This window comes from Octopus sinensis, linkage group LG3 (genome assembly GCF_006345805.1).
Source record: "Octopus sinensis linkage group LG3, ASM634580v1, whole genome shotgun sequence".
Lineage (NCBI taxonomy): Eukaryota > Metazoa > Mollusca > Cephalopoda > Octopoda > Octopodidae > Octopus > Octopus sinensis.
In genome coordinates this window covers 57885323-57913175 of record NC_042999.1, presented here as the reverse complement: position 1 = coordinate 57913175, position 27853 = coordinate 57885323, and the positions used below count along the sequence as shown (strand labels likewise).

Sequence of the window (27853 nt, the reverse complement as noted above, 5' to 3'; positions counted from 1 at the left end):
GTATGGTAAATAGCTTGTTTACCAACCACATGGTTCCGGGTTCAGTCCCACTGCGTGGCACCTTGGGCAAGTGTCTTCTACTATAGCCTCGGGCCGACCAAAGCCTTGTGAGTGGATTTGGTAGACGGAAACTGAAAGAAGCCCGTCGTATATATGTATTTATATGTATGTGCGTGTGTGTGTTTGTGTGTCTGTCCCCCTAGCATTGCTTGACAACCGATGCTGGTGTGTTTATATTCCCGTTACTTAGCGGTTCGGCAAAACAGATCGACAGAATAAGTACTGGGCTTACAAAAGAATAAGTCCTGGGGTCGAGTTGCTCGATTAAAGGCGTGGCTCCAGCATGGCCGCAGTCAAATGACTGAAACAAGTAAAAGAGTATATACTCTCTTTTATTTGTTTCAGTCATTTGACTGCGGCCATACTGGAGCACCGCCTTTTAATCGAGCAACTCGATCCCGGGACTTATTCTTTTGTAAGCCCAGTACTTATTCTATCAGTCTCTTTTGCCGAACCGCTAAGTAACGGGGACATAAATACACCAGCATCGGTTGTCAAGCAATGCTAGGGGGACAAACACAGACACACAAACATACACACGCATATATATATACATATATACGACGGGCTTCTTTTAGTTTCCATCTACCAAATCCACTCACAAGGCATTGGTCGGCCCGAAGCTATAGTAGAAGACACTTGCCCAAGGTGCCACGCACTGGGACTGAACCCGGAACCATGTGGTTGGTAAACAAGCTACTTACCACACAGCCAATTTCAAAAATAATTTTTATTTCAGATAAGGTCTTGAAATTAGGATGACGGTGGGTTTTGTGATTTTTTGAAAATCATATAACGGATTCCGAGTAAAATTAGTTGGTGAGCCCCTAGTCTTAGTGTATACCTTGACAGAAAATGAAGACAGAATAGTCACAGTTGGAAAATATGATCATTTACCAGTGAAGTCGGATAGATTTAATATTTCCATAAGGCTCCAAAAATGTGAATAGAACTGCAATAAAAGAACAATTTAGCTAATCTATTTACAATCCCAGTTTCTGACCAAAATGCGTTTTATTTCCAATGTCTCCTACATTAGAAAGAACCACCGGAGTTGGCAAATTCAATAAGGAAAATGCGATTTTGCTCACCCTACTCCCTGATCATAGCAATTAACTGAAAAGCTGAAAATAACTCGCGTTATTATTATTACAATGTAATTTTCTAAGCACGTTTCATAGTGTCCAAACCACTTTACGTGTGAATGTGTGAAAAAATGTCGTCATTCACCCTACTTAATTCTGCACGTATCATTTATTATTATTATTATTATTAATAATAATAATAATAATAATAATAATAATAACCATTTACAGATGTTAATCATATGCAATACAAACTTCACACTCCCACCCTGCAAGTTGCGTATGTGCAAAAAAAAGTAGCTGAACCACTTATCGCATAGATTAACTTTATCTATGAAATATATCTGGGTCTAAGAAGTCTACTACTTGGTAAAGAAAATGCTTGACCTCTGCTAGTGTTCTATTTTTCAAAGGCTTTATTTCAATGCGTCAAACTGTCGCCAGCCAAACGCGATCGACTGGCAGGGAAAAAACTAACCTGTCTCAAGGAGAATCTGCCAACTCAAATCTGGATTTTGTATAAAAATATTCCCGTTGATTACAATGTTAATATTTATTCATTAAATGTCATTTAAAGGTTAGTTTACTTATTTATTTCTTACTTTATAATTAAAATTTCGTAATTAATGTAAGATATTTATGTGCATTAAAAATTTTTTAATGTGGCCTTCCTTACGCCTGTATGAAACTCAAGCTACAATTGGTTTGATCAAATAGCGACGTCGCTTCGAAGGCTTAGGCGTCACAAACCTATTTATTATCTCTGCATTAACTTGAAGCCTCAGACTCGTGGGTAACTATTTCTACAAAAGAGAAGGGCGACATCTCCAAAATGAGATATTTTGTGTATCTTCACTGTTTAAAACAAAACAGGTTGTATCTGTATTCTTTCTTCACCACGGTGAATTTTATAAAAATATTGAAATTTCTGTCTCTTTTTTTAATCTTCATCTTTAAAATTGTTTCAACGGTTATGGCCGGAGTATTGCGGTATTTATTTTTTCAGTGGAGTGTGTGTGTACTCCAAGATGAGCATTTTACATATCTAAAACATTTTCGGACCAGACATTGTACATTTAAGGATACTATTTATGACAGATGGAAAATAAATTCCTATATGGAAAACTCAAAGTTTATGACTTCTCTGGCAATATATTTGGGCTCCTTTAGTGTAGTTACAATCTGTTGTCACGGTTTTCATCTGAGGATAAATTCCCAGGAAAAGATGGGTATTAATCTTTCTGAGTGGGCAAAATAGATTCAAAATTACAGCATAGTTGCTACGTTTATGCGGCGAGCTGGTAGAAACGTTAGCACACCGGGCGAAATGCGTAGCCGTATTTCATCTGTCCTTACGTTCCGAGTTCAAGTTCCGCCGAGGTCGACTTTGCCTTTCATCCTTTCGGGGTCGATATATTAAGTACCAGTTACGCACTGGGGTCGATGTAATCGACTTGATCTCTTTGTCTGTCCTTGTTTGTCCCCTCTGTGTTTGGCCCCTTGTGGGTAGTAAAGAAATATATATATTTGTAATGCCGTTACAAAGCGACCTAAGACGAGACTTGAATGGTAAATAAACCTGTTCAATTGGACTTAGCACCAACTGGTTGGGCTGAAAATGTCCAGTACGATAAACTGCAAACGGTTTACTTCGGGTATCTTTAGAATCGTTTTCTTGAATAATCAGTTGAGAATGACGATACTTAAATGTTAATGGCCCTAAAAAGGACCTTTAATAATATTACTAAGAAACCAAAATGTTTACTTAGAGGCTTTCTGGGTCTTCTTGGGAAGAAGAACTGCTTGGATGTTGGGAAGGACGCCACCCTGCGAGATAGTAACACCTGACAAAAGTTTGTTCAATTCTTCGTCGTTGCGAATGGCTAACTGCAAGTGACGCGGAATGATTCTAGATTTCTTGTTGTCTCTGGCAGCATTTCCAGCCAACTCCAACACTTCAGCAGCTAAATATTCCATTACAGCTGCTAGGTAGACTGGAGCTCCGGCGCCAATTCGCTCGGCATAGTTTCCTTTACGGAGAAGACGGTGGATACGGCCTACAGGGAATTGAAGTCCAGCACGAGATGATCGAGTCTTGCTCTTTCCTTTCACTTTGCCTCCTTTTCCACGCGCAGACATAGTTATACAGAATGAAGATCGCTTAAATAAGTGTGCAGTGAGCTTATGTGGGAAATCTATCTTTATATAGGCTTCTATAGGCTCCAGCAGTTAGTAAAAATTATTTTTCTCACCATTATCATGTGATTATTGCTTATGTCAATTTCCACCAATGAGATTAAAACGCGCCAAACTGTTTGGTGTTCCTTGTCCGGTGAGCCTACTTGTCAGCTATAAATAGAGTAAACTTGGTGGTATTGTCACTTCGCATCGAATCTCGCATTCAATCATGCCACCTACACCAACACCCGTCAAAGGAGCCAAAAAGGCGTCCAAATCTAAAGTCCCTCGTACTGGAGACAAGAAGAGGAAGAGGAAGAGGAAGGAAAGTTATTCTATCTACATCTACAAAGTCATGAAACAAGTCCATCCTGATACTGGCATCTCGAGCAAAGCTATGTCCATCATGAACAGCTTTGTTAACGATCTGTTCGAAAGAATCGCTAATGAGGCCAGCCGTTTAGCTCACTACAACAAACGTTCAACTATCAGCAGTCGTGAGGTCCAGACCGCTGTCCGTCTTCTCCTCCCTGGTGAGTTGGCCAAACACGCTGTCTCTGAAGGTACGAAAGCTGTCACAAAATACACCAGCACCAAGTAAATCTTCCTCGTATTTGAAAACCCAAATGGCCCTTTTAAGGGCCCCTCATATCCTGACCACTGTTCATCTCAACTTATTGTCGAGTTAAGCTATTACTGTCGCTGCTGCTTTCTTAGTCACAAGCGAATACATAGACCAAAATAAACTTCATACGACGGGATTTGACCATTATTGGGCATATCCATATCTGGGTCGACAGCTTTATTATCAAATTTATTTCATCAAATCTAGCTGGTTACTAGCTAGTATATCAGCACTGGATTCTCGCTAGTTATTGTCATTCCGCCCCAGGTTAAGTTCGTGCTTTCGCATTATTTTCAGGCTTTATCCAACGTATCCCAGATTACATTATCTATCTTATTTTCCATTTCAAAATTTATTTCAGACGTTAAACTAGGGGACACTCCGAGTCATTTGTCTTTTATTAAAAGCCCATCAGTAAGAGTAGAAATTTCAATCCCAATCAAAAGAAAGCACAGTATTGTTCTGGTACCAGATGGACGAGTCGTGGATTTTGGAACGCCTTTAAAAGATTGGATGACTACGCGAGACTACCTACAAGGGCATTTTTCGCATGTTCTATTTTCCATTTCAAAATTTATTTCAGACGTTGAACTAGGGAATACTCCGAATCATTTATCCTTTATTAAAAATCCCATCAGAAAGTGTAGAAATTTCAATCCCAGTCAAATGAATAGTTTACTGGTACCAAATCAGATGCACAACTAACGGAACTTCCTCCCATCAACGACCATATGAGCTTGTATAAGAGGTTTAAGGAAATCAAATGTTGAGAAAGATGATTTCGTTTAGTCATTTATTTTTGTTATCTTCTAACACCTTTAGAACAGACTTTATGCAATTTTATAGCCTCACTGTTGATATCGTTCAGAGGTATCTAGGCGCAACTTAAAAGTTGCAATGAGGCTCTGTTTAACGATCACCGTACTGATTTAGCCAGGCTGAGGGTCATGTACATTCCTAAAATAAGAACCAAAATTACTTGGCTTTTAGTTTTGATCCATTTAGCAAAACTCTTTTATCAAGAAACCGTCTAATCGCGCCCTGGGAGAAATGTTTAGCGGCATTTCGTTTAGGGGATTTTTTCACAGAGCCCACTTTGAGAATCCTTTTGCTAGACTACATCATCTAATAAATTAATTAAGACGATATGTCGTCTTTTTAGGGAGAATTTGGCTGCTGTTTCTAGCAAGTTGAACGGCCCTTGAAATGTCGCTTGCATTATTTGACTTTTTGGGAGGAAGAGCGTAATTTAACACAATCCTATCCATTACGAAGAAAAAGATATTGATAAATATCTCTTTTAGAAGTGCATTATTTTATTAGTACTGTTTCTTGAAGGCGGCGAGCTGGGAGAAATGTTTAGCGGCATTTCGTCTGTCTTTGCGTTCTGAGTTCACGTTCCGCTGTGATCAATTTAACCATTTGCTGAGCGATTAAATAAGTACCATTTGCATCCTGGGATCGATATCATCAACTTACTTAAATCCCCCAAAATTTCAGGATTGTGCTTAAAACACGAAGCATTATCAGTTCCGTTTCTTTTCCTTCTGCTAAAAATTGAATAATAGCTCAAGAAGAAATCTTTTAAATCCTTCAAACACGGCGCCAATAATTGATGTAAAGAATGCAATGTTGCTTAACCCCAAGTCAGCCTATATCCTGCAAACGTCTCGAAAGGATACGGACGGGACCATCCTGTCTTCTTAGGGACTTTAGGACTACATTAACGTGTCCTTCCCTTTTCTAAAAGCAGTATTATGTAACCTGGCTGCTATTTCTCGCCCGTATGATAAATACAACTGTCAATGACAGTTGGTGCAGAAAGCGGGCGTGAATGTAAAGAAAGAATTACTTTATTCTGCGCTTACTGAACTGAACTTACAAAGTTTGGGCGCTTCTCCTTTGTTATTTCACATTTCAATCTTTGTGTCAAAATTCTTAAAAAAAAATCTTAGACATTTTCTTTTCTTTACCTTTTTTTTTTGCATCTTATGATAAATATTTAAACTTCAGAAACGTTAAAATTGATTTCATTTCATTTTGAAATGCAAGCAAATAACAAATAAAGATTTACCAATACTGTTTCCCTCACCGCATATTATTTTCTACTTTAGTATTTGGTGCTCCCATAAATAAATTGCTTTCATATTTTGGCACAAAACCAGCAAATTTACGGTAGGTATCAATCGATTACATCGACTCCAGTGCTCAGCTGGTACTTATTGTAAATAATATCTAATTGTAACTTATTCTCTGATTGTCTTTGATACAAGGCTAGAGAATCTGGTGGAGGGTATTGTTAATTAGCACAAAACCTTAAATATATTAACAAAGGCCAGCTTGGCGCGATTTGGACTTATCAAATATTCGCGCCCTTTTGCCAACAGAAATTACCGGTTTCCAGCTTATTCCTTTTCCAACCACTACTACAGATTATAACCGCCTTGTCTAGAGTGTATTGGTTGCTAGTTATGTATTGCATATTACATATATTCAACTTTAAATTTTTAACCAACTTCTCACGCCTTCCTTTCTACAATTTCCATCTAATTCCAAAAAGCGAAGTAATGTTAATTGATCGCATTATTTTCCTTATCACCGTCTAACAAAAACGAGGGTTATATTGAATAATGCGATTCTTTAGTTCCTTCAGCTAATTATATCCATATTCCCATACATACAGTATATGAATTGAAAAGAGGTAGTCACAGTTGGAACGCATTTGATCATAGGTCTGCTTCACTAGGACATGTCGTTTACTTGCCAAACGTTTGATTCTGACAGCTGTTTGTAGTCTCATTGTGCAACAAATTCTTCTCGTCCCACCAAACTCATTTTAATACGAATCCGTATTAAGTGATCTAGACATTGTTTTGCAACCGGGTTCTTTTTCTTAGTTACAACAACAGAAAATATTCATTGAGTGGGGAATAAAAAACCAATAAATTCACTGGTTTCAGTAAATTGGGCTGGAACACCACCTAAAGTTTTTAGTCTAAATTATCGACTAGAGGATCTTATATCAGTTTGACAGGGTTAATTTGCTTTTGGCGTAAAGGGGCCTACCATAATATATGCGAATAATCTATAAAGAAAGGACCACTGACTGATTAGCATCACGCCGTTAACTGAACCAACGTAGTTGCTCGACCTGCTAGAAATAGCAGCTCTACGTTTTTTTTTTTAATGAACTTAGGTTCCTTTCACCTGAAAAAGGTAGGATGGTTATGGCTAGAATGTTTTTGTACCACGACTAGCCTCCACCTTTCGAATCTGATCCATGCCACTCATGCACCCCTACCCTTATGGTCCATATTCCCATGCTGGCATAGATTGGACAGCTTGGCAAGAATAGGTAAGGCCAGGAGCCACACCAGGTTCCATAATCTGTTTTGGTTTGGTTTCTACAACTGGATGCCCTTCCTAACGCCAACCACTCCACATCCATGGTGCTTTATATATACGTGTATGTGCATATATATGACCATACGTCAGTCTGTCAGCAAAATGTCCGACAGGCACTCTCCTACAGTGTAAATATAATGTAAACCTTCTATTATAATGAGAAGTGAATGGTTGTTCTCTCCAAAGCACACAGGCAACGAAAAGTAAAAAAAAAAAAAAAAAAAAATCGAAATCGGGTAGCAGTTATGTTTCTCTCCTTAAATTTATCTTAAATACAAGGGGTTTGTCAAAAAGTTTGAAATATTGTTCTCCTTTTCACCACCCTTAAGGGCTTATATTTTAGTAGAGGGAGAATTGAAACTGATATTATGCCTTTCGAAAAACGTTCCGGAGTTAAAAGGAAAAATCGCCGCCTCTAATGAAATTTCGATCTGCATTCGACATTCGACACATTCGGATGAATGACTTAGGAAAGCTGATATTGTCGATGACAATGAATCCAATACTTGATTGGATGTACTTATCTTATTGATCTCAGAAAGAAGAAGACAAAGTTGATTAGATCTAGATTTGATAAATCAGGCCAAAAGATCTGTAAACGTTGCGACTCACTTTAATTCATTCAACCTGAAATTAAAAGTAACAGCCCAACTGGTTAAAGGGAGATAACTATTGCATATGTCATTTTAGATCGTATTCTAAGAAGTTATGTTAGCTTTATTCGATCCACATCTCATTTGCTTTCGTTATAGGAAAATAAATCGACTTCAGTACTTAAATGATACTTTATTTTATTGACCCCCAATAGGAAGAAGAATATAGTTTATATTGGGATTTGAATTCAGAACATAAAAGAGCTCGAGCCTTAAGGAATTTTATTCTTAAGGAAATTTATTCAGTTCTTTAACGATTCTGTTAGTCGAGTTTTAGAACGAATGCAGTGGGAATTTTATATTGCATTTACTATACAAGGAAGGACTGCAACCAAGTTTTTTTTAAACGTCAGCTAGGCTACCTTACTACTGCTGCTGCGCAGCCGTTTTACCAATATTTGAATAAACTTCATCTGTGAGAAAAACAAAACAAACTCATAATATGAGTTAAGCACAATATGTATAATTAGAATATGTAGACAGCTGATCGAAATGCAATTTATCGAAAAGAGTGAGTGGCTGTGTGGTAAGTAGCTTGCTTACCAACCACATGGTTCCGGGTTCAGTCCCATTGCGTGGCACCTTGGGCAAGTGTCTTCTAAAATAGCCTCGGGCCGACCAAAGCCTTGTGAGTGGATTTGGCAGACGGAAACTGAAAGAAGCCCGTCGTATATATATATATGTGTGTGGTGTGTGTGTGTGCTTGTGTGTCCGTGTTTGTCCACCACCACCACCCAACATCGCTTGACAACCAATGCTGGTGTGTTTACGTCCACGTAACTTAGCGGTTCGGTAAAAGTAACCGATAGAATAAGTACTATGCTTACAAAGAATAAGCCCTGGGGTCGATTTGCTCGACTAAAGGCGGTGCTCAAGCATGGCCGCAGTCAAATGACTGAAACAAGTAAAAGGGTAAAATAGCAAAGAGTAAAAAATCAAAACCAAAACCAAACAACACAAGAAACCTGAAGTAACAGTTAAACGAATAACAGGAAATATTGAAACAATATCATTTTAAGAAGTATATATAATCCGTTTTATTGAAATGGTTTTTAAAAAAATTAGAATTAAATAAAGATTACACACTGTGTGGTAAGTATCTTGCTAACCAACCACATGGTTCCGGGTTCAGCCCCACTGCGTGGCATCTTGGGCAAGTGTCTTCTGCTATAGCCCCGGGCCGACCAATGCCTTGTGAGTGGATTTGGTAGACGGAAACTGAAAGAAGCCTGTCGTATATATGTATGTATATATATATATATGTGTGTGTGTGTGTATATGTTTGTGTGTCTGTGTTTGTCCCCCTAGTGTGTCTACGTCCCCGTAACTTAGCGGTTCGGCAAAAGAGACCGATAGAATAAGTACTGGGCTTACAAAGAATAAGTCCCGGGGTCGATTTGCTCGACTAAAGGCGGTGCTCCAGCATGGCTGCAGTCAAATGACTGAAACAAGTAAAAGAGTAAAAGAGTATAGTGTGTGTGCTTTATGTTTACATTCAATCAGGTAGATGTATGAATGATTAAAGGTAAATTCCGTGGCCATCTCAGCTTTTCTGACGTGCGGGGACACCAGGACAACATTGTCAAACATGTGATCTTTTCAAAAGATGGGCGTGTGGTTTTTGAGGGTTATTTAGCTACTTTTTCTAATAGGTTGGACGATAACATAGAGGCTTCCTTTGGCTCAGCCGAAGGGGACATGAAAAGAAGTGATGGAGACTGAAGCTCTAAAAAGAGACGGCAAAAGATCGCAACAAGAAGCGAGGCACAGTGTTGAAAAGACACATCAAACCCATGCGTGCACGGAAAAACGGACATAAAATCATAATGATTACGACGGACGACGATGATGATAATAATCTACAAGAATAATTTTTTTATAAAACAATATCGATTTCTAACACATACCGTAAATCCTCGAGTATAGTCCGCCCTTGAGTATAATACGCAGGGTATTTTTAGGGGGCTGCACCTCTGAAAAACCTAAACCTTGTGTATAATACTTGAGTCAAGGAGGTCGATATAATGTCCTTGGTTTGTAAAAATGTATACGCTAACGTCCTTTATTATCATTGTATATATAACATATTCATTGTTTTCAGGCTTAGCTTAAGGTATTTTCACGTCCGACATCACAAAATGCGTCTCAATAAACATTGCCGGACAGCAAATAGAATCTCGGACATTGCTTAGGAAACGATTTTCATTTTTAGCCCCGTATATAGTACGCACTAGGGATTTTGACCTTTTAATTTGGGGGGGGGGGGAATGCGGATTATACTCGAGGATTTACGTTACTAGTTTCACCAAAGGAACGAAAGCACAGTTATCTCCCTTACACTATTTAATCCGAATTGTGCGCTAGAAGTTAACGCTAAGATGAAAATTTTTATATTTATGACATACTTAACATATGAATGCTGTTGAAAAGTCTGAATCTACTCAGAAATATATATTACTAGCAGTATTGCCCGGTTCGTGCGCTCGTGCGTTCTATGCACGCGCGAATTAAGCTAAACTTGGATGAAGTTCAATCAAAATTAAATTATTTTGGTTTTAAAATCAAGCATTTAATGCCCTCTATTTTTGCGCTTATGTGTTCCATTTCCTCAATAGGAAGTACGTTGAAGCGTTTCATAAAGTTTTGTTGATCAAATAATTGCATTGTTTGAATTATTCTTTTAGATCAGTATGTCTCAACGGGGATTTCAGGGGAGAGTTTCAGGGAGTCGCTGGCGATGTATCGTGATGATCAAAAATCTGGCCTGCTAAAATTTGTTAAAGTGATTCAAAACCAGACTCAACGCAAATGGTCACATTTTCATTAAAGCGTTAAAAATGTTATGAAACAATTGGTATGTGTTTCACAAAGTCCAAACGATTAAAATTGAAAAACCCCTCCAGGCTACATCCCGAAAATTCATTTCTTTGCCGAATCTCTACAATGTTTTACGGCGATTCGTTTTTATTCTTGATTTTTTATTTTCCATGCATTTACGCATGCTTGCACGCGTGGTGAACACAGTTCACGTCAAACAGCTGACTGAGTAAAGTTCACTATTCAATGCATGGGATAAGGCCTAAACAAACACATTATTGATTTTTGCACTTGCGAGATGAATTTCGGAACAGAAATAGCGCAGTTCAATTTTCATTCGCCTAAACTTTAAGTGACCCATTTTTTGTGGTTCTACGATTTGTTGGCTAGGAGGAGATGTGCCGGGAAGTTAAACACACAGACACACAAGTTGAGTTTTATATATATAGATTTTTAATACACCATGTTTGTAAAGGGATATTTTCCGAGACGAACACAAAAGTCTCACACTTTTTCAACGATTATATATACGTTAAGCATGTCAAAAAGATAAAGATTTTTGAAACTATTTAACAACAAACACATTATTGATTTTTGCACTTGCGAGATGAATTTCGGAACAGAAATAGCGCAGTTCAATTTTCATTCGCCTAAATTTAAGTGACCCATTTTTTGGTTCTACGATTTGTTGCTAGGAGGAGATGTGCCGGGAAGTTAAACACAGACACACAAGTTGAGTTTATATATATAGATTTTTTAATACACCATGTTTGTAAAGGATATTTCCTCCGAGACGAACACAAAAGTCTCACACTTTTCAACGATTATATATACGTTAAGCATGTCAAAAAGATAAAGATTTTTGAAACTATTTAAAAAGAAAACAACACAAAAACAAAAACAAAACAAATTATAGACTGTCTCCTGAAACTATTGACAGTAGAACAATATTCCTGCTGCCATACGTTGCCAGAAGGATACACGAAGTTCTAATCAATGTAATATGTACAAGTAAGGCAGCGAGCTGGCATAATAGCTAACAAACCAGGCTAAATGCAGTGCAACATTTCGTCCATCCTTACGTTCTGAGTTCAAATCCACCGAAATCGACTTTGTCTATCATCCTTTGGGTGTCGATAGAATAAGTACCAGTTGAGCGCTGGAGTTGATGTAGTCGAAACTTGCTGGCTTTGTGCCAAAATTTGAAATCAATATAATCAGTGGTGGCTCGTAGATAAAATTAGTTGGGGTGCTGCTTCAGAAAATGTTTAGCTGTTTAATGTTGTGTAAAAGGAAACAAACATATAAAAAGAAAATTTATATATAAACTTGATCGGTTCGCGTTTTAGCCACTGCCGGGTAACGTGTTTAATTTGTTCATTGAACACCGCTGCGATTTCCCCCTTGTTTTTCAAAAATCCCTCCTAAATCACAAAATAAGGAGAGGGTGGGAATCTGCCCTATTTTTCAAATCCTAGCAGTAACACTGAAGCTTAACGCAGGACAATAATCTAATTCTACACTTTATCCCATTCAAGAATATAAACACGTTTTGAAGCACAACACGCGTGGAGTCAAAAAGAAACATTACCTTTCACCAGCACACAAGGGTCGGCACTGCGTGAACGACAGCGCTCTCTCTCCCTAGCGTGAAGCTTCCTATCTCTGACATGTGGGCATGCGCACAACAGCCAAACACCATGTCACTGGAACTGTAAAGCACACAGTTCTATACAAGGATTTTGTATTTTTTTCATAATCTAGGGATGGCTACTGGCATTAAGCTTAAGGATTATATAATGTACAAGCATAAAGAAAGAATTAAAGAAAAAAGGACTCATTATATTGAATGTTATCGATAATATCGAGTGGAAATAGGGGGTGCTATATAATACATACACGTATTATAGAGGTAGGTGATTACTGGAATACGTTGATGTCTGGAGATATAAATCAAAGCCTGATTTGTTGCCAAAAATGCGTGTTGTCGCGCATCGTTATGGCGAATGCGGATCGCATTCAGGTTTTTGTTCGGTCTCTTTCTCCTAATGGCTTCTATAAGCCTTTTTAGTGTTTTAATGTACTGCTCGCCGTTGACTTTCCAGAAAACCAAGGATAATGATGTTGTAATCCTAAAACCATCAGCATGACTTAGTGGGCTGGTCGCTAGTTCTCGAACTTCTTAGTCATTGGAAAAGAGATGTTCCGTCATTTTATGAACTGAACCTTCGCTTCCGGAACATAAAGATACGCTCTCGTTTCCTCCAACCTTGTTTCACTCGATAGGGGGTGAAAACTAGTTCCTTCATCGGCTTCAAACGCTCCCAGCATATCAGAGAAAACTTTCGCCCTTCTCTCCCTCAAAAGGATGTCAACTGTCGATGCACTCACTTTGTACTCGTTTTCTCATGCCCCAAATCTTCCTCCGTACTCTGCAATGCATTGTGAGCACAGTTCAGTTGTGCAGCAAGCTCACTGATCTTGAGATCAACTCAACCACTTGTAGGCGGTTCATATTACTGGTCGCAGTTGAATGGTCTCCCACCGCATGGTTTGTCTTCGATGCTGTTTTTCTTTCCTTTAAATATTTTTGTCCCACTTTTGCATTACTTTCGGTAAAACACAAGCGTGCACGTGTGTGTATATGTATGTATATACGCATGGCTCCGGGTTTAGTCTTATTGCGTGGCACCTTGGGCAAGTGTCTCCTGGTGTGTGGATTTTGGTAGACGGAAAATGAAAGAAACTGGTTATACATACATGTATGTATGTTCCACAAGATATATACGTAGGCGCAGGAGTGGCTGTGTGGTAGGTAGCTTGCTTACCAACCACATGGTTCCGGGTTCAGCCCCACTGCGTGGCACCTTGGGCTAATGTCTTCTACTATAGCCTCGGGCCGACCAAAGCCTTGTGAATGGATTTGGTAGGCGGAAGCTGAAAGAAGCCCGTCGTATATATGAATATATATATATGTATGTATGTATGTATGTATGTATGTATGTATGTATGTATGTATGTATGTATGTATGTATGTATGTATGTATGTATGTATGTATGTGTATATGTTTGTGTGTCTGTGTTTGTCCTCCCAACATCACTTGACAACCGATGGTGGTGTGTTTACGCCCCTGTAACTTAGCGGTTCGGCAAAAGAGAGACCGATAGAATAAGTACTAGGCTTACAAAGAATAAGTCCTGGGGTCGATTTGCTCGACTAAAGGCGGTGCTCCAGCATGGCCACAGTCAAACGACTGAAACAAGTAAAAGAGTATATATACTGCTAAAAGCGGCGAGATGGCAGAATCGTTAGCACGCAAAGCAAAATACTTTGCGGCATTTCGTCCATCCTTATATTCTGAGTTCAAATTCAGCCGAGGCCGACAAAATAAGTACCAGTTGAGCACTGGGATGCTGGAATCGTTGTAATCAATTTAACACCGTCCCTGAAATTGCTGGCTTTGTGCCAAAATTTGAAACCAATAAGAAATACTGCTATAAGTAAGCAATGTAAATGGATTTTCAACAGAACCACTTTTTATTGAATTTACTGGTGCGCGGCTGAAAGTCCCTTAAAGTAATTTTCAAGAAAGACACAATGTGTCACACGGTTGGCCCTTACAATTACAAGTACGTCTAACTAACAAGCTTTTAGACATTTTCCGTCGACTCAGTTTTACTTGTGAAGTTTGAGTGAAAGAAGCCCGTCGTATATATGCACACACACACACACACACACACACACACATATATATTTCAAATTATAGCTTAAGTAAGTTCGGAGGAGCGGCCTAGTTGGGTATTTTATCGACCCCAAAAGGATGAAAAGCAAAGCCGACCTCAGCAGAATTTGAATTCAGAACGTAAAGACGGACGAAATGCCGCTAAGCATTTTGCCTGGCGTGCTAACGATTGTGCCAACTCGTCATGTATGCGCACACACATACACACACGCACACACACACACACACACAACACACACACACACACACACACACACACACACACACACACAGTTGGCGAGAGAAATAAATAGTTAGAGAGAGAAGAGAAGATTTAATATACACCAATACACAGGAATACGTGAAAAATAGTTATAAAGGCGGTGAGCTGGCAGAATCGTTAGCACGCCGGGCGAAATGCTTAGCGGTATTTCATCTGCCGTTACGTTCTGAGTTCAAATTCCGCCGAGGTCGACTTTGCCTTTCATCCCTTCGGGGTCGATTAAATAAGTACCATTTACGCACTGGGATCGATATAATCGACTTAATCCGTTTGTCTGTCCTTGTTTGTCCTCTCTGTGTTTAGCCCCGTGTGGGCAGTAAAGAAATAGGTATTTCGCCTGTCTTTACGTTCTAGTTCAAATTCTGCCGAGGTCGACTTTGCCTCTCATCCTTTCGGCGTCAATAAATTAAGTACCAGTTGCGTACTGGGGTCGATCTAATCGACTGGCCTCCTCCCTCAAAATTTCAGGCCTTGTGCCTAGAGTAGAAAGGATTATTTATAATTATATATGCATATCTACCAGGCACTCCACACCTAGCTTACTCAGACGACAGGTCCCAGATACAAACACAAACACAACCATGCACACACATACTCACACACATTGAAATATTTACATACACACATACACGCGCGCACACACTTACGTACATACATACATATATACACGCGCGTGTGTGTGTGTATGTGTGTAAGTCTAAAAAAAAACTTCAAATCTTATCTGGAAAATCAAGAATTCCTCACTTCAAATTTTCTGCCAGTTGAAGTAGTCCTCATATTGGTGCATCTTGTTTAAGTCATCAGTTTCATAATTGGAAAATGTCAAAGCTATTAACGTGTTGTTTGCATCATAGTTTGTAAAGGGTGTGTTACTCAGGAATTAAGAAAGTTTTTGACTCGACGCCAGTTTTAAAGGAAATGTTTGCTTGAATCAGTCATCCGTCTTGCGTAAAATAACAGAATGGAATTCCACAAACGACGGTATTAAATTAATAATTACTTCAATATTGCAACAGCCACATAATTTTCTGATGTCACTGATGTTTCATTCTAGACAAGCTCATAATTTATTTACTTCAAGTTCAATGACAACTTGAGCAGACCCTTATATGCTATTGGTACCATTTTAAGTAGTTATTTAAAGCGTCGAACTGGCAGAGTCGTCAATGGCTTGCGACATTTGTTCTAAGGCGGCAAGCTGACAGAACCATTAGCACGCCGGACAAAATGTTTTGCGGCATTTCGTCCATACTTACGTTCTGAGTACAGATTCTGCCGAGGCTGACTTTTCCTTTCATCCTTTAGGGGTCGATAAAATAAATATCAGTTGAGCATTCGGGTTAATGTTATCGACTCAACCCCTCTTCCATTCCTGCTGGCCTTGTGCCAAAATTTTGAAACCAATATTTGTTCAGACTTTCTGCACACAGAGCTCAGATTTAGTTGAGGTCTACAATGCCGTACTTTCTGGAATCGGTAAAAAAAAAAATATATATACCAGTTCTGAGTGGAATGGAAGCACTCCGTCGGTTACAACGACGAGGGTTCCGGTTGATCCGAATCAACGGAACAGCCTGCTTGTGAAATTAACGTGGAAGTGGCTGAGCACTCCACAGACACGTGGACCCTTAACGTAGTTCTCGGGGATATTCAGCGTGACACAGAGAGTGACAAGGCCGGCCCTTTGAAATACAGGTACAACAGAAACAGGAAGTAAGAGTGAAAGAAAGTTGTGGTGAAAGAGTACAGCAGGGATCACCACCATCCCCTGCCGGAGCCTCGTGGAGCTTTAGGTGTTTTCGCTCAATAAACACTCACAACGCCCGATCCTATGACCGCGAGTCCGCTGCCCTAACCACTGGGCCATTGCGCCTCCACCAGTTCTGAATAGTAGATCGGCAGAATTGTTAATATACGTCGGACGGGATTCCTTGCCAGCAATATCGCTGGTGCCAAGCTGTCTCGGATTTTACCATTCCTTTAGACAACGTCGGTGGCGCGGAAAGAGGAAACTTGCATGTATGAGCAGTGGCTGATTTTCTGCAACATACCTTGCACAGGTCTGCATCTTGGAGAAGGTGTCACATGGTGGGAATCTGAAACCACATGGTTGTAAACTACACAGTTATGCCTGTGCCTACATACATACATACATACAATCATACATACATACATACATACATACATACATACATACATACATACATACATACACTCACACACACATATATGAACATTTTTACCCCCTTACTTAGCGGTCATTCAAATAGCTCTTTTGTCTTAATAACGGTCAATCACACTGTAATTTCCCTTTGTTTAACGGTCATTTTCATAGCATTTTTTCTGATGGCCGGATAACTGAAGAGATGGCGGCGTGGATTTCCACCCCGACATTCGAAACTCGGAGTTTTATGATGGCTACCGAATAATTGTCACATATTATATTTACAAATATATATATATATATATATATATATATATATATATATATATATATATAATATATATGTGTGTGTGTGTGTGTGTGTGTGTGTGTGTGTGTGTGTGTGTGTGTACCGTTGGCGATTTTTTTCCTCCGTCTTCCCTTCTTTGGATCTTTTCTTTTCCTATGTTTCTGACGAAGAGCTCCGCTCGAATCGTTAAACCCTCCTTCTTCCCTTCCTTCTTGAGCGTCCAATAATACTATATTTGTTCCACGTCCTCGCGTTGTTGTGTTTTTCTCTTTGTGTTTTCATGTTTGGATTTACTATATATATATATATATATATATATATATATATATATATATATATATATATATATAGATATATAGAGAGAGAGAGAGAGAGAGAGAGAGAGAGAGAGAGGAGGGAAATGGATGGATGGATAGATTGATAGAGAAAGCCAACAGGGGAGAGAATGTGGGAAAGAAGGATAAAAATAGAATATTCGGAATGAATTTCGCTAGCCGAGAAACAATTGTGAAAAATTATTACTTCTTCAAACCAGCTGATTTATATTGCTACAAAAGAAACTTTCTCCAGCTCGTAGGAACACATTGATTCCAATTCGAAATAAACGCCTGCTATGATACTTTTATGAAACTTCGCGTTCTTTCAGTTTTTAACCAGTCATGATGATCCATCATTTCCTTTGCCTGCAGATGGAGTGGATGATAAATGTTTTGAGTAAGAGAAAAAACAAAATTTCGGCAGAAATTTAATGTCTGTCTGCAGGTAATAAATTTACTTGAAAACTTGGCACATCTCCAAATTTTGGTGTATGTCGTATGCTATCTTACGAATAACAGTGCTCCTTGGCTCCTACGTAGAATTAGTTTGAAATAATTGCTAACTTAAAGGGAATGTCATTGAATGGTAATCGTTTAATATTATTTTTACGTTCAACAACAGAAAACTAGAGACAGGTTCTCTTGACTGAAAGTATTATCACTAGAATTAATCATAATTTCAAAAATCTGTATTTTCGTCGGATTTCAGGATCTCCAACTAATGTTCATATTATATTTAAATGGTAAAAAGAAAGCAATATTCAATACATTTTTCTCTTTATTATTGTTGTTGTTAGCTTATTGTTTAGATTGGAGGCGCGTAGCTTAATGGTTAGGCTGTCAGCATCATGATGGTAAGATTGTGGTTTCGATTCCTGGACCGGGCGACGCGTTGTGTCCTTGAGCAAAACACTTCATTTCACGTTGCTCCAGTCCACTCAGCTGGCAAAAATGAGTAACGTTGCGATGGACTGGCGTCCCGTCCAGCTGGGGAACACATACGCCATAGAAACCGGGAAGCCGGGCCCATGAGCCTGACTAGGCTTTGAAGGGGCACATTTTTATTTTATTTTATTGTTTAGATTACCATCCAGCTCAACCAATGACCGAGAAGATCTCTTATCGAAAGCGTTCCATCCAGGACATCTCAATTTCTCAAATGGATTATCTAGGCATGACATCTATATCAGAGACTGAAGGTATTTCCCAAGCAAATTCTGAAAACGATCCTTCCACGTTTCTAAGCATTCCCGATGATTTTTAGCGTTAATTTTTGACTTGGAGTTTTTACTTATTGCTTATTTCGTTCACTGTCAGCCCCTTTTATATGGAACAGCAGCCTGGATACTTACCAAAAATTGGAATCCAAGCTAGACGGAACTTACACACGAATTATAAGAACAGTCTTAAACATATCTTGGAGAACACATCTCACCAAGAAACAGTTGTATGGAGATCTCCTGTCTGTTCCCACCATTAGAAAAAGAAAGGCACTTATGCTTTGCGGGTCCTTTGCTGGCAAGCTAAGCAAGAGCTGACGTGTGAACTACTGCTTTGGATGTCAGAGCATGGCCATATTCGAGCTGATCCTCCGAACCCAACGCATATAGACCAACTCACCAGAAACACTGGATACCTCGCCGAAGACCTCCTTCAATTAATGCGGGACCGTGATGGATGGTGAGTACGGGTTAAGAATGTCCGAGCAGGCTCGACCAGATGATGATGATCTAAGAATATATCATCTGATCTGTGATTTGACGGAAATTTGGCTGCTATTTGAAGTAGACCGAGGGACCACACTGAAGCGTTTTTGTGGGTTTTTATTTAGTTTAAGTGCGGTGGATTGGCGGAATCGGTTGAGCGTCGAGTTCAACTTTTCGTATCATTTAGTCACATCCTTTTGCTCTCTGAGTTCAAATCTCTCCGATGTCAACTTTACTTCCCATCTCTCCGGGGCCAATTATATAAGGGTCAGTTACGTACTGAGGACGATATAATCAATTGCTTTCTCATCTAAATTGCTAATGACGGAGCCTCTTGTTGGTCGTTCGACCTGCTAGAAACAGCAACCAAATTTTCTTTAAATCACGTACACTGTCTTTAAAATGGACACGTTGGATAATGTGCTTCTGTGTTCCTTACCCAGTAAAAAGACGGGATGGTCACTGATAGGTATGTTCGATCAGATTTGAAATGGGTTAATGGAGCTAATCAGCAACAGCAAAAACAATTATAGCCAGAATTTGTGGCCATGTGCCAAAGCTAAAAACGTTTTTCTTTAGCTTTCTCCAAAGCCATCTGCTGATAAACACTAGTTCAAACTGTGTTAGGTTTCTCTATCTGGCAGCTGATACTAATTAGTTCATTAATTTAGAATTAATTAATCATTCAGTAACTTTATAAACATCACAGGAATAGGTTGGAAATGTAAAGTCAGTGGAGAATTTGTTACACAAACTACTGTGGGATAAGTCTGTGATTATACAGACCTCAGTACTAGTACTTTATTTTATCGACTCAGGAAGGGTAACAGGCAAAGTCGGCATGATTTGAATTCAGGGAACCGAAACGAACATTGCAAAATATTTTATTCACCACTTTAACCATTCTGGCAATCTATACCAAACCTCGCTTACCACCTTTATTATATCTGACATTGGCACAAGTCAGGCATTTTTGAGGTAGAGAACGGTCGACTATACAGACCTTAGTACGCGACTAGGATGCTTTATAGAAATATTGTAAGGATATCGACCTTGGAAGGATGAAAGGCAAACATCCTCGGTGGGGTATGGGCATAAAGGCACGATACCTTAATGCTTAAGCAACAACAACAACAACAACAACAACAACAACAGCAGCAGCAGCAGCAGCAGCAGCAGCAGCAGCAGCAACAGCAAGAAATCAAGGCCCGAAATTTTTGGGGAGGGGGCCAGTCGATTCTTTCAGGCATGGGTGTCTATGACAAATCATTTGAAATATCATTCCCTTTTAAGGAGAGTAGGGTACAATGCGGGAGAAATTTGGTTGTTCTAACAGGTCGAGCTACCACATAGATTTTTCACCGACTTTTTTTTCAGGGGTTTATTCAGGTTAAAGGTACTGTGGTCATCCTTTTGCAGTGCCTAAACTTTTCTTATGTCCAGATCTTCAGTGTCCCGACCTTCACAATGTGCAGATCTTCATAGTGACCAAACTAAACTTCACATATTTTCTCAGACCGCAGCTTTTGGTTTTGTTAGGTGAGGCTAAATACGTAATGCTTGGTTCTAACTTTGGCACAAGAGCCATACGTCTGTAGCAAGAGGACTACAATTGATTGAATTAATTCAGTGCATGACTGGCACATCATATCAAACTTGGAAGAATGAAGAATGAAGCGGAGTTCACTGGGTTTAGATCTTTGTATTTTATTTAGTCCGAGGAGGGACAGCGCCCTAGGCGTTTGCACTTCTTTCCAGTCGCAAGCTCTTTCAACCGATGTAGTTAAACTTTAGGTTGAAGCTTTGCCATTTTGTCAAATCTGTTGGGAATATGGTTCTTCCACTACATTAACTACAACCTCTTACAAAATCTATGATATCAGGAGAAACATTTTGGACGTAGAAAGATTATAGAATTGATTTTAAAATTAGAAGTAATTGGTCCAGTATTAGTATTTAGTATAGGATTTGGTGGATGGGACAATAGAGGCAACGAAGGCAGAAAAGATAGGGGAGCTTTACTGATAAAAGTAGTGCACATCTAGCAAGTTTGAAGTTGCAGAAGCTATTGTAGTTGCAACAGAAGTGGTTAGAGAGAAGAGACAGCACATCAGTTGTAGTGTGTTTGAGAGTAAGTATTTGATAATCGTCCGAATGGTCTTTTTTTGGGATGTGGTTTTAATGTACAAAAATGTGTGTGACACTTAAGCCTTGTCAGCAATTGATCTGAGTTGAAATGATTCATATGTCTAAAGAAGAAATTTAGCCTTTGTGGGGCAAATGTTTTAACACTTGGCATCTTTGACGAGATGCATTAGGATTGAAGTAATTGCTTTAACGAGTAAGCCTAGATTTTGAGATATAGTTTCAGCAATATATTTAGTGTCATCATAAGGTTTGAGTTTTATAGATGGTCAGCAACTGAGCAGAATGGAAGTAAGACATGTTGCTGCTAGGGTTATAAGGTTTATCAATGTTACCGGCCCTTACCTCACAGGGATGAAAAGCAAAATTTTTGAAATCATACCACAATGAGTTTGAACTAAATACCACGAAACATTTCATCCGATACAATAACGATTCTGCCAAATCGCTGCCTAATTTTTGCATTAGTAGAAGTAGCATATCTTGTCAGTGTTAGGTGGCTGACAAATTACACTTGAAACAAATGTGACACTTGTGAAGATAAAATAGTGTAATAAAAACAGCAGAAAACAAACAAACAAACAAACAAGTGTAACATTTATAGAATCTAATTTCAAAAGGGGGGGGGGATAATAACAGGCTATCTGTAGTATAATTGGTACCACGGTTACTTTGGGAGTGATAGCTGTGTGGCTTAAATTCGGTCGCTGGGTCTACAGATCTTTGTTTTTCTTTGATAAAAAGATATTTGCAACGTCTAATTTAATGTGGGAATTTTCTAAGATTAAGAATTCATTAACTTCTAATGCTTAACTATTGTCTAGCTGTTCTTCCTGTGATAGTTATCCGTCCCTGATTACTTAAGCTTTGGCTGCTGGAATGGTCTTTACTCTGTAAATGGCCAAACTGATAACTTCCTGTGGTCTAGTATTACCAGTCAATGCACTGGATTATCTGTATTGCATGGTTTCAATATTAGAAAAATATTTTCTTTCATTTATCGAGTAAACCAATCCAATCTTTCCACATCCCACGCTGTCTCTTAACAAACATTTAAAATCTCAGACATCGACGGAACTATTTTTAATTGAACCAAATACAAAAACAACAATAACAACAAACTTGGACACAAATAAATGTAATAATCAGACGTAAAAATAAGGTAATTCTTGTGATAATGGCGAGCTTTTGTTTGTTGTTTTGTAACTTCAGTTTTATTAAGAAAATATTTGTCATAACGATGGACAGGAAATACGTACAGAACATTCTTTACAAAAAATCCTCCTCCTCCTCTTCCTCCAATAAGGAATTAAAGAAAGTGGTTTTAGTATTAGTAGTAATATGTTAATGTTTTCGTTTTTTATATATAGTGTTCAAAAAGTCTCTCCGCAGTAAATATTTAATGGTTTTCTGGCGGTTCTTGTATGCTGATCCTTTACTCGCTCCCCAGACAAAAAAGTCTGGAGGTGTTAAATCAAGTGATCTCGGTGGCCAAAGTCCCTTCGAAATAATCTTGAAGTAGCGCAGGATGAAAAAAATTCACTGTGGATAGACTTTTTGAACACCTTGTAATTACTCTTTTATTGTTCTACTTGTTTCAGTCATTTGACTGCGGCCATGCTGGAGCACCGCCTTTAGTCGAGCAAATCGACTCAGAGTTTATTCTTTGTAAGCCTAGTACTTATTCTATCGGTCTCACTTTTACCGAACCGCTAAGTTACGGGGGACGTAAGCACACCAGCATCGGTTGTCAACTTTCTGATATATTGCTGACCATCGAACGTAGTTAGTGCGCATACAAACCTACAGTCACAGAGACAGCAGTGACAATTCTTTCACTTACGGCGGCATCAAACACTGCAGAGACAGAACCCAACTGAGTGTAGAACGGTGGAGGGTAAACGTATAAACACACAGAAACATTCCAACTACTACACACACAGAGAGGGAGGGATATATATATATATTTATATGTATATATATATATATATATATATGTGTGTGTGTGTGTGTGTGTGTGTGTGTGTATGTGTGTGTGTGTGTGTGTGTATGAGTCACACACAGTTCTCGGTTTGGTCGACTTGCCGCCGAGATAGATCAACTCAGTGCTCAATACGTAACACGTGCTTGCTGGTCAGAGCAACCATCAGATGGCCATTGGCGCCAACTAGTCCAGAGACAGCCAGAGTATACTCAACACCCGTAGCTATCGGAATGGCGACAGTGAACTGATAGCTGTGCTTTTACTATTTAAATTTGCCCATTTCTAGTAAACACAATGGCAGCCTCTAATGCTAAGAAGTGCAGACAATATTCACAAGAATATTTGAAATTTGGATTCGTACCTTCATTTACTGATAAAACAATGCCTACGTGCCTGTCATGTGAAAAGACTGTCAGTAATGGTGCCATGAAACCCACGAAGATGAAAGACCACCTTGAAAGGAGTCATTCTGATAAGAAAAACAAAAATCTTGATGTTTTTAAGATGCTAAAAGAAAAATTTAGAAATCAACTAAATTTAAAGAAATATTATAAAGCATCTGCCAGTACTGATAATGACGGAGGAATGAAGACATTATACAGTATTCCCTTAATATAATAAAGAAAGGAAAATCGTATACCATTAATGAAGAGATCATAATACCAGCAATTAAAGTTGTAATTAAAAATGTTATGAAGAAAAACTCTCAACCTGTTCTAAAATGCATACCATTAAGTGCAAATACAGTGCATCGACACATTGATGAAATGACCAATGATGTGGAGAGAAGCTTGGCATCTGAGCTTCAACAGTGCAAATTTTCTGTTCAACTTGATGAATCAACTTTTAGGAGTTCAAATACTCTTATGTGAGGTATTATAGTTCAAGCTTAAAGTACAATGTTGACGTGTTTTTGTTTGCTAAGTAACTTAAAGGTGATGCGAAAGGGGAGAGAATTTTTCTGTGTTTGGAGGATTATTTGAAGAAACACAATGTTCCCTCGGAAATATTACTGTAGTGGCTACCAGTGGTGCACCAGCAATGGTTGGCCGTTACAGAGGACTTGCCGTCTTACTCAAGGAAAAGGTTCCCAATGTGCGTACTGTTCACTGCGTTTTATACAGACACTATATTGTAGCCAAGAAACTCAGTGGTGAACTGCATGAAGCCTTCAAAGTGTGTATCAGGTCAATCAATAATATTAAAGCTCATCCTCTCAATTCACGACTCTTTGCAATGTTTTGTGAAAAAAAAAATGATGAAACTTTGAACCAATTACTTTTGCACACTGAGGCAAAGTGGTTGTCAAAAGGTGATATCTTGCAAAGACTTGTTGAGTTGTTTGACTCAACTATGAAGCTTCTTACGGATATGGACCCATCACTGTGTGACGAGTTGAAAATGTGGAAGAACCATCTGTTCTATTTGGTAGATCTATATTCAAAATTTAATGAAGTACAGAAACGTCTGCAAGGTAAAGATATTACAATGCTTTAAGTCCTAACAATCCCAATAGACATCCAAATCAAAACAGAGCGATTCAAATCTCCATTGGCACGTAGAGATTTTAAATAATTTTCAAACTTGCGGCAATTGGGAGAAAATGAAAACATTTCAGACTGTGATTCAGAGAAACACATAAAAGCATCTTGAAAAAATTAATGGAATACTTTAACGTACGTTTCAAGGACCTGGAGAAAATGCATGTACTCGATTGGATTGTTACACCGTTTGATTTGGAAATAAATTTTTGTTGTTGTCACTTAAAGCATGCGGAACCCATGCTCCATACTTCTGAACCTTTCCCATCGAGTGAAGATGCTTCTCTACAGCAGTGTGGGAGCATTCCATTTTCTCTGCCAGTTCCCTTGTCGTATGACGAGAATTTTCGTGTAAAAGTTGGTTTAATCGCTCTTCATCGATCTCAACTGGACGGCCAGAACGATGTGCGTCTTTGAGGTCAAAACTTCCATTTTGAACTTGGCATACCAATCACGAGCGGTTCTTTCAGATATGGCACCCTCTCCATACACAGCACAAATGTCGCGAGCAGCTTTCGGGGCCTTAGAACCTTGATTAAAAGCAATAAGGTGTCAAAAATGCTCGTTTTTCTTAACTTGACATTCCATTTTAATGATCTCAAAATAAACAAAACTTAACTAATATCAACTAGAAAAAGAAAAAAGATTCCAAAATGATTCAAAAATAGAATTCTCGAAAAAAAAAAAGATTCCAAAATTTAAAAACGCAATAAATTCCAAAATATGAAAAAACGAAGGGGACTCAGTTGCCAACCCAATACATAAAATTTTCTTTCTTTATCTCTCTCTCTCTCTCTCTCTCTCTCTCTCTCTCTCTCTCTCTCTCTCTCTCTCTCTCTCTCTCTCTCTCTCTCTCTATCTATCTATCTATCTCTTTTACTTGTTTCAGTCATTTGACCGCGGCCATGCTGGAGCACCGCCTTTAGTCGAGCAAATCGACCCCGGGACTTATTCTTTGTAAGCCTAGTACTTATTCTATCGGTCTCTTTTACCGAACCGCTAAGTTACGGGGACGTAAACACACCAGCATCGGTTATCAAGCAATGCTAGGGAGACAAACACAGACACACAAACACACACATACATACATATATATATATATGCATATATACGACAGTCTTCTTTCAGTTTCCGTCTACCAAATCCACTCACAAGGCATTGGTCGGCCCGAGGCTATAGTAGAAGACACTTGCCCAAGGTGCCACGCAGTGGGACTGAACCCGGAACCATGTGGTTGGTTAGCAAGCTACTTACCACACAGCCACTCCTATCTATCTATCTATCTATCTATCTATCTATCTATCTATCTATCTATCTATCTATCTATCTATCTATCTATCTATCTATTTACACACATATGATGTGCTTGTGTGTGTGCGCGGGTGGGTGGATTGTTTACGTTTATTCGAAGCGAAGATAATATCAGTAAATCAAAAATTTATTTCGCATGGTATTTAGTATACCTTTCTTCGTGTTTGTTATTCAAATTTATGCCACCGGCCACTCTGAGTTACTTCTTCTAGCTCATTTTCTATTTTAATTATGCAAATCACCCTAGGCCATAAAACGTTGCTTCTTACTCTTTTTATGACTGTCTGAGACGTGTCTGGTTGAGGTTAAGATAGGACGTTATTTCCTATGGCTTTTATTTCCTTTTCCCGTTCTCTCTTGAATGAAGTGTGTGTGTAGATAATTGAGTATCAAAACACGTAGGTTGTAAAAGCAAATAAGAATATCTAGATGAAACTAAATAAACGCTTAAGCACTTAACTAAACGCAAAAGTTAACGCATACTTACACTTACAAGCGCGCCCTCGCACGCATGCGCACGCACACGTGTGCATACGTGTGTGTAATTAAAGAGATAAATAAATAGATAAATAGGTGTAAAATGGATGACTAACGAACACCGAGAGGAAATGGTTGAGATAAATTGGTGTCGAGTGTTGGCAACCTAAATATAGAATAGTCGGAAATATAATGTTCAAAGAAATTCCTCGCGTGTTTACAACGGTATGATGGAAATTCGGTAACGGAGATGGTTAGATCATGTACCAGTATCATTAATACCACCACCACTGCCACCATCATCACCGACAAAAGGAAGAAGGTGGAGAAGAAGGTAGTGGAGGAGAAGGAGAAGAATAGGAAGATGGTGATGATGATGAAGAAGAAGAAGAAGAAGAAGAAGAAGAAGAAGAAGAAGAAGAAGAAGAGAAGAAAGAAGAAAAGAAGAAGAAGAAGAAGAAGAAGAAGAAAAAGAAGAAAAGAAGAAGAAGAAAAGAAGAAGAAGAAGAAGAAGAAAGAAGAAAAGAAGAAGAAGAAGAAAAGAAGAAAAAGAAGAAGAAGAAGAAGAAGAAAAAAGAAGAAGAAGAAGAAAAAGAACAACAGCAGCAGCAACAACAACACAACATCCATCAAAACTACCCCCCTCCCCAGCAATAACTGTAATAACAACAAAACAATATCAACACTACCACCACCACCACCGCCGCCACCGCCGCCGCCACCACCACTACCACCACCACCATTGCTATCGTTGATAATAATAATAATAATAATAATAATAAGGAGGCTGAGGAGGTGGAGGAGAAGAAGCAGAAGTTTAAGAAGAACAACAAGAACAGCAGCAAGAAGATTAGCACCACAATCTCCACCAATCTCCACCAACACCACTGTAATAACAGCAAAACAACATCAACATACCACCACCACCACCCGCCCCACCAAATCCACCACCACCATCACCATTATCATCACCATCACCGTCACCGTAAACAACAACAATTTCATCAGCATCTCTTATACTGGCAACCACACGGACACTAGTAACATCATCAGTGTACTACCACCACCACCTCCATCATCACCACCGACAC

The 27853-nt window shown here is 38.9% G+C and overlaps 2 protein-coding genes and 1 pseudogene across 2 annotated transcripts; 2 read left to right on the top strand and 1 right to left on the bottom strand.

The window, feature by feature from the left end:
- Positions 1-2855: 2855 nt before the first annotated feature.
- On the bottom strand, positions 2856-3302 carry LOC115209111 (histone H2A-like). The gene has a single exon (XM_029777238.2). The coding sequence runs from the start codon at positions 3282-3284 to the stop codon at positions 2907-2909; it is 378 nt and encodes a 125-aa protein (XP_029633098.1). The 5' UTR covers positions 3285-3302; the 3' UTR covers positions 2856-2906.
- Positions 3303-3545: 243 nt separating this feature from the next.
- Positions 3546-4707, top strand: LOC115209762 (histone H2B, gonadal-like). The gene has a single exon (XM_029778274.2). The coding sequence runs from the start codon at positions 3553-3555 to the stop codon at positions 3922-3924; it is 372 nt and encodes a 123-aa protein (XP_029634134.1). The 5' UTR covers positions 3546-3552; the 3' UTR covers positions 3925-4707.
- Positions 4708-23727: 19020 nt separating this feature from the next.
- LOC115209461 lies at positions 23728-24930 on the top strand (annotated as a pseudogene).
- Positions 24931-27853: the final 2923 nt, after the last annotated feature.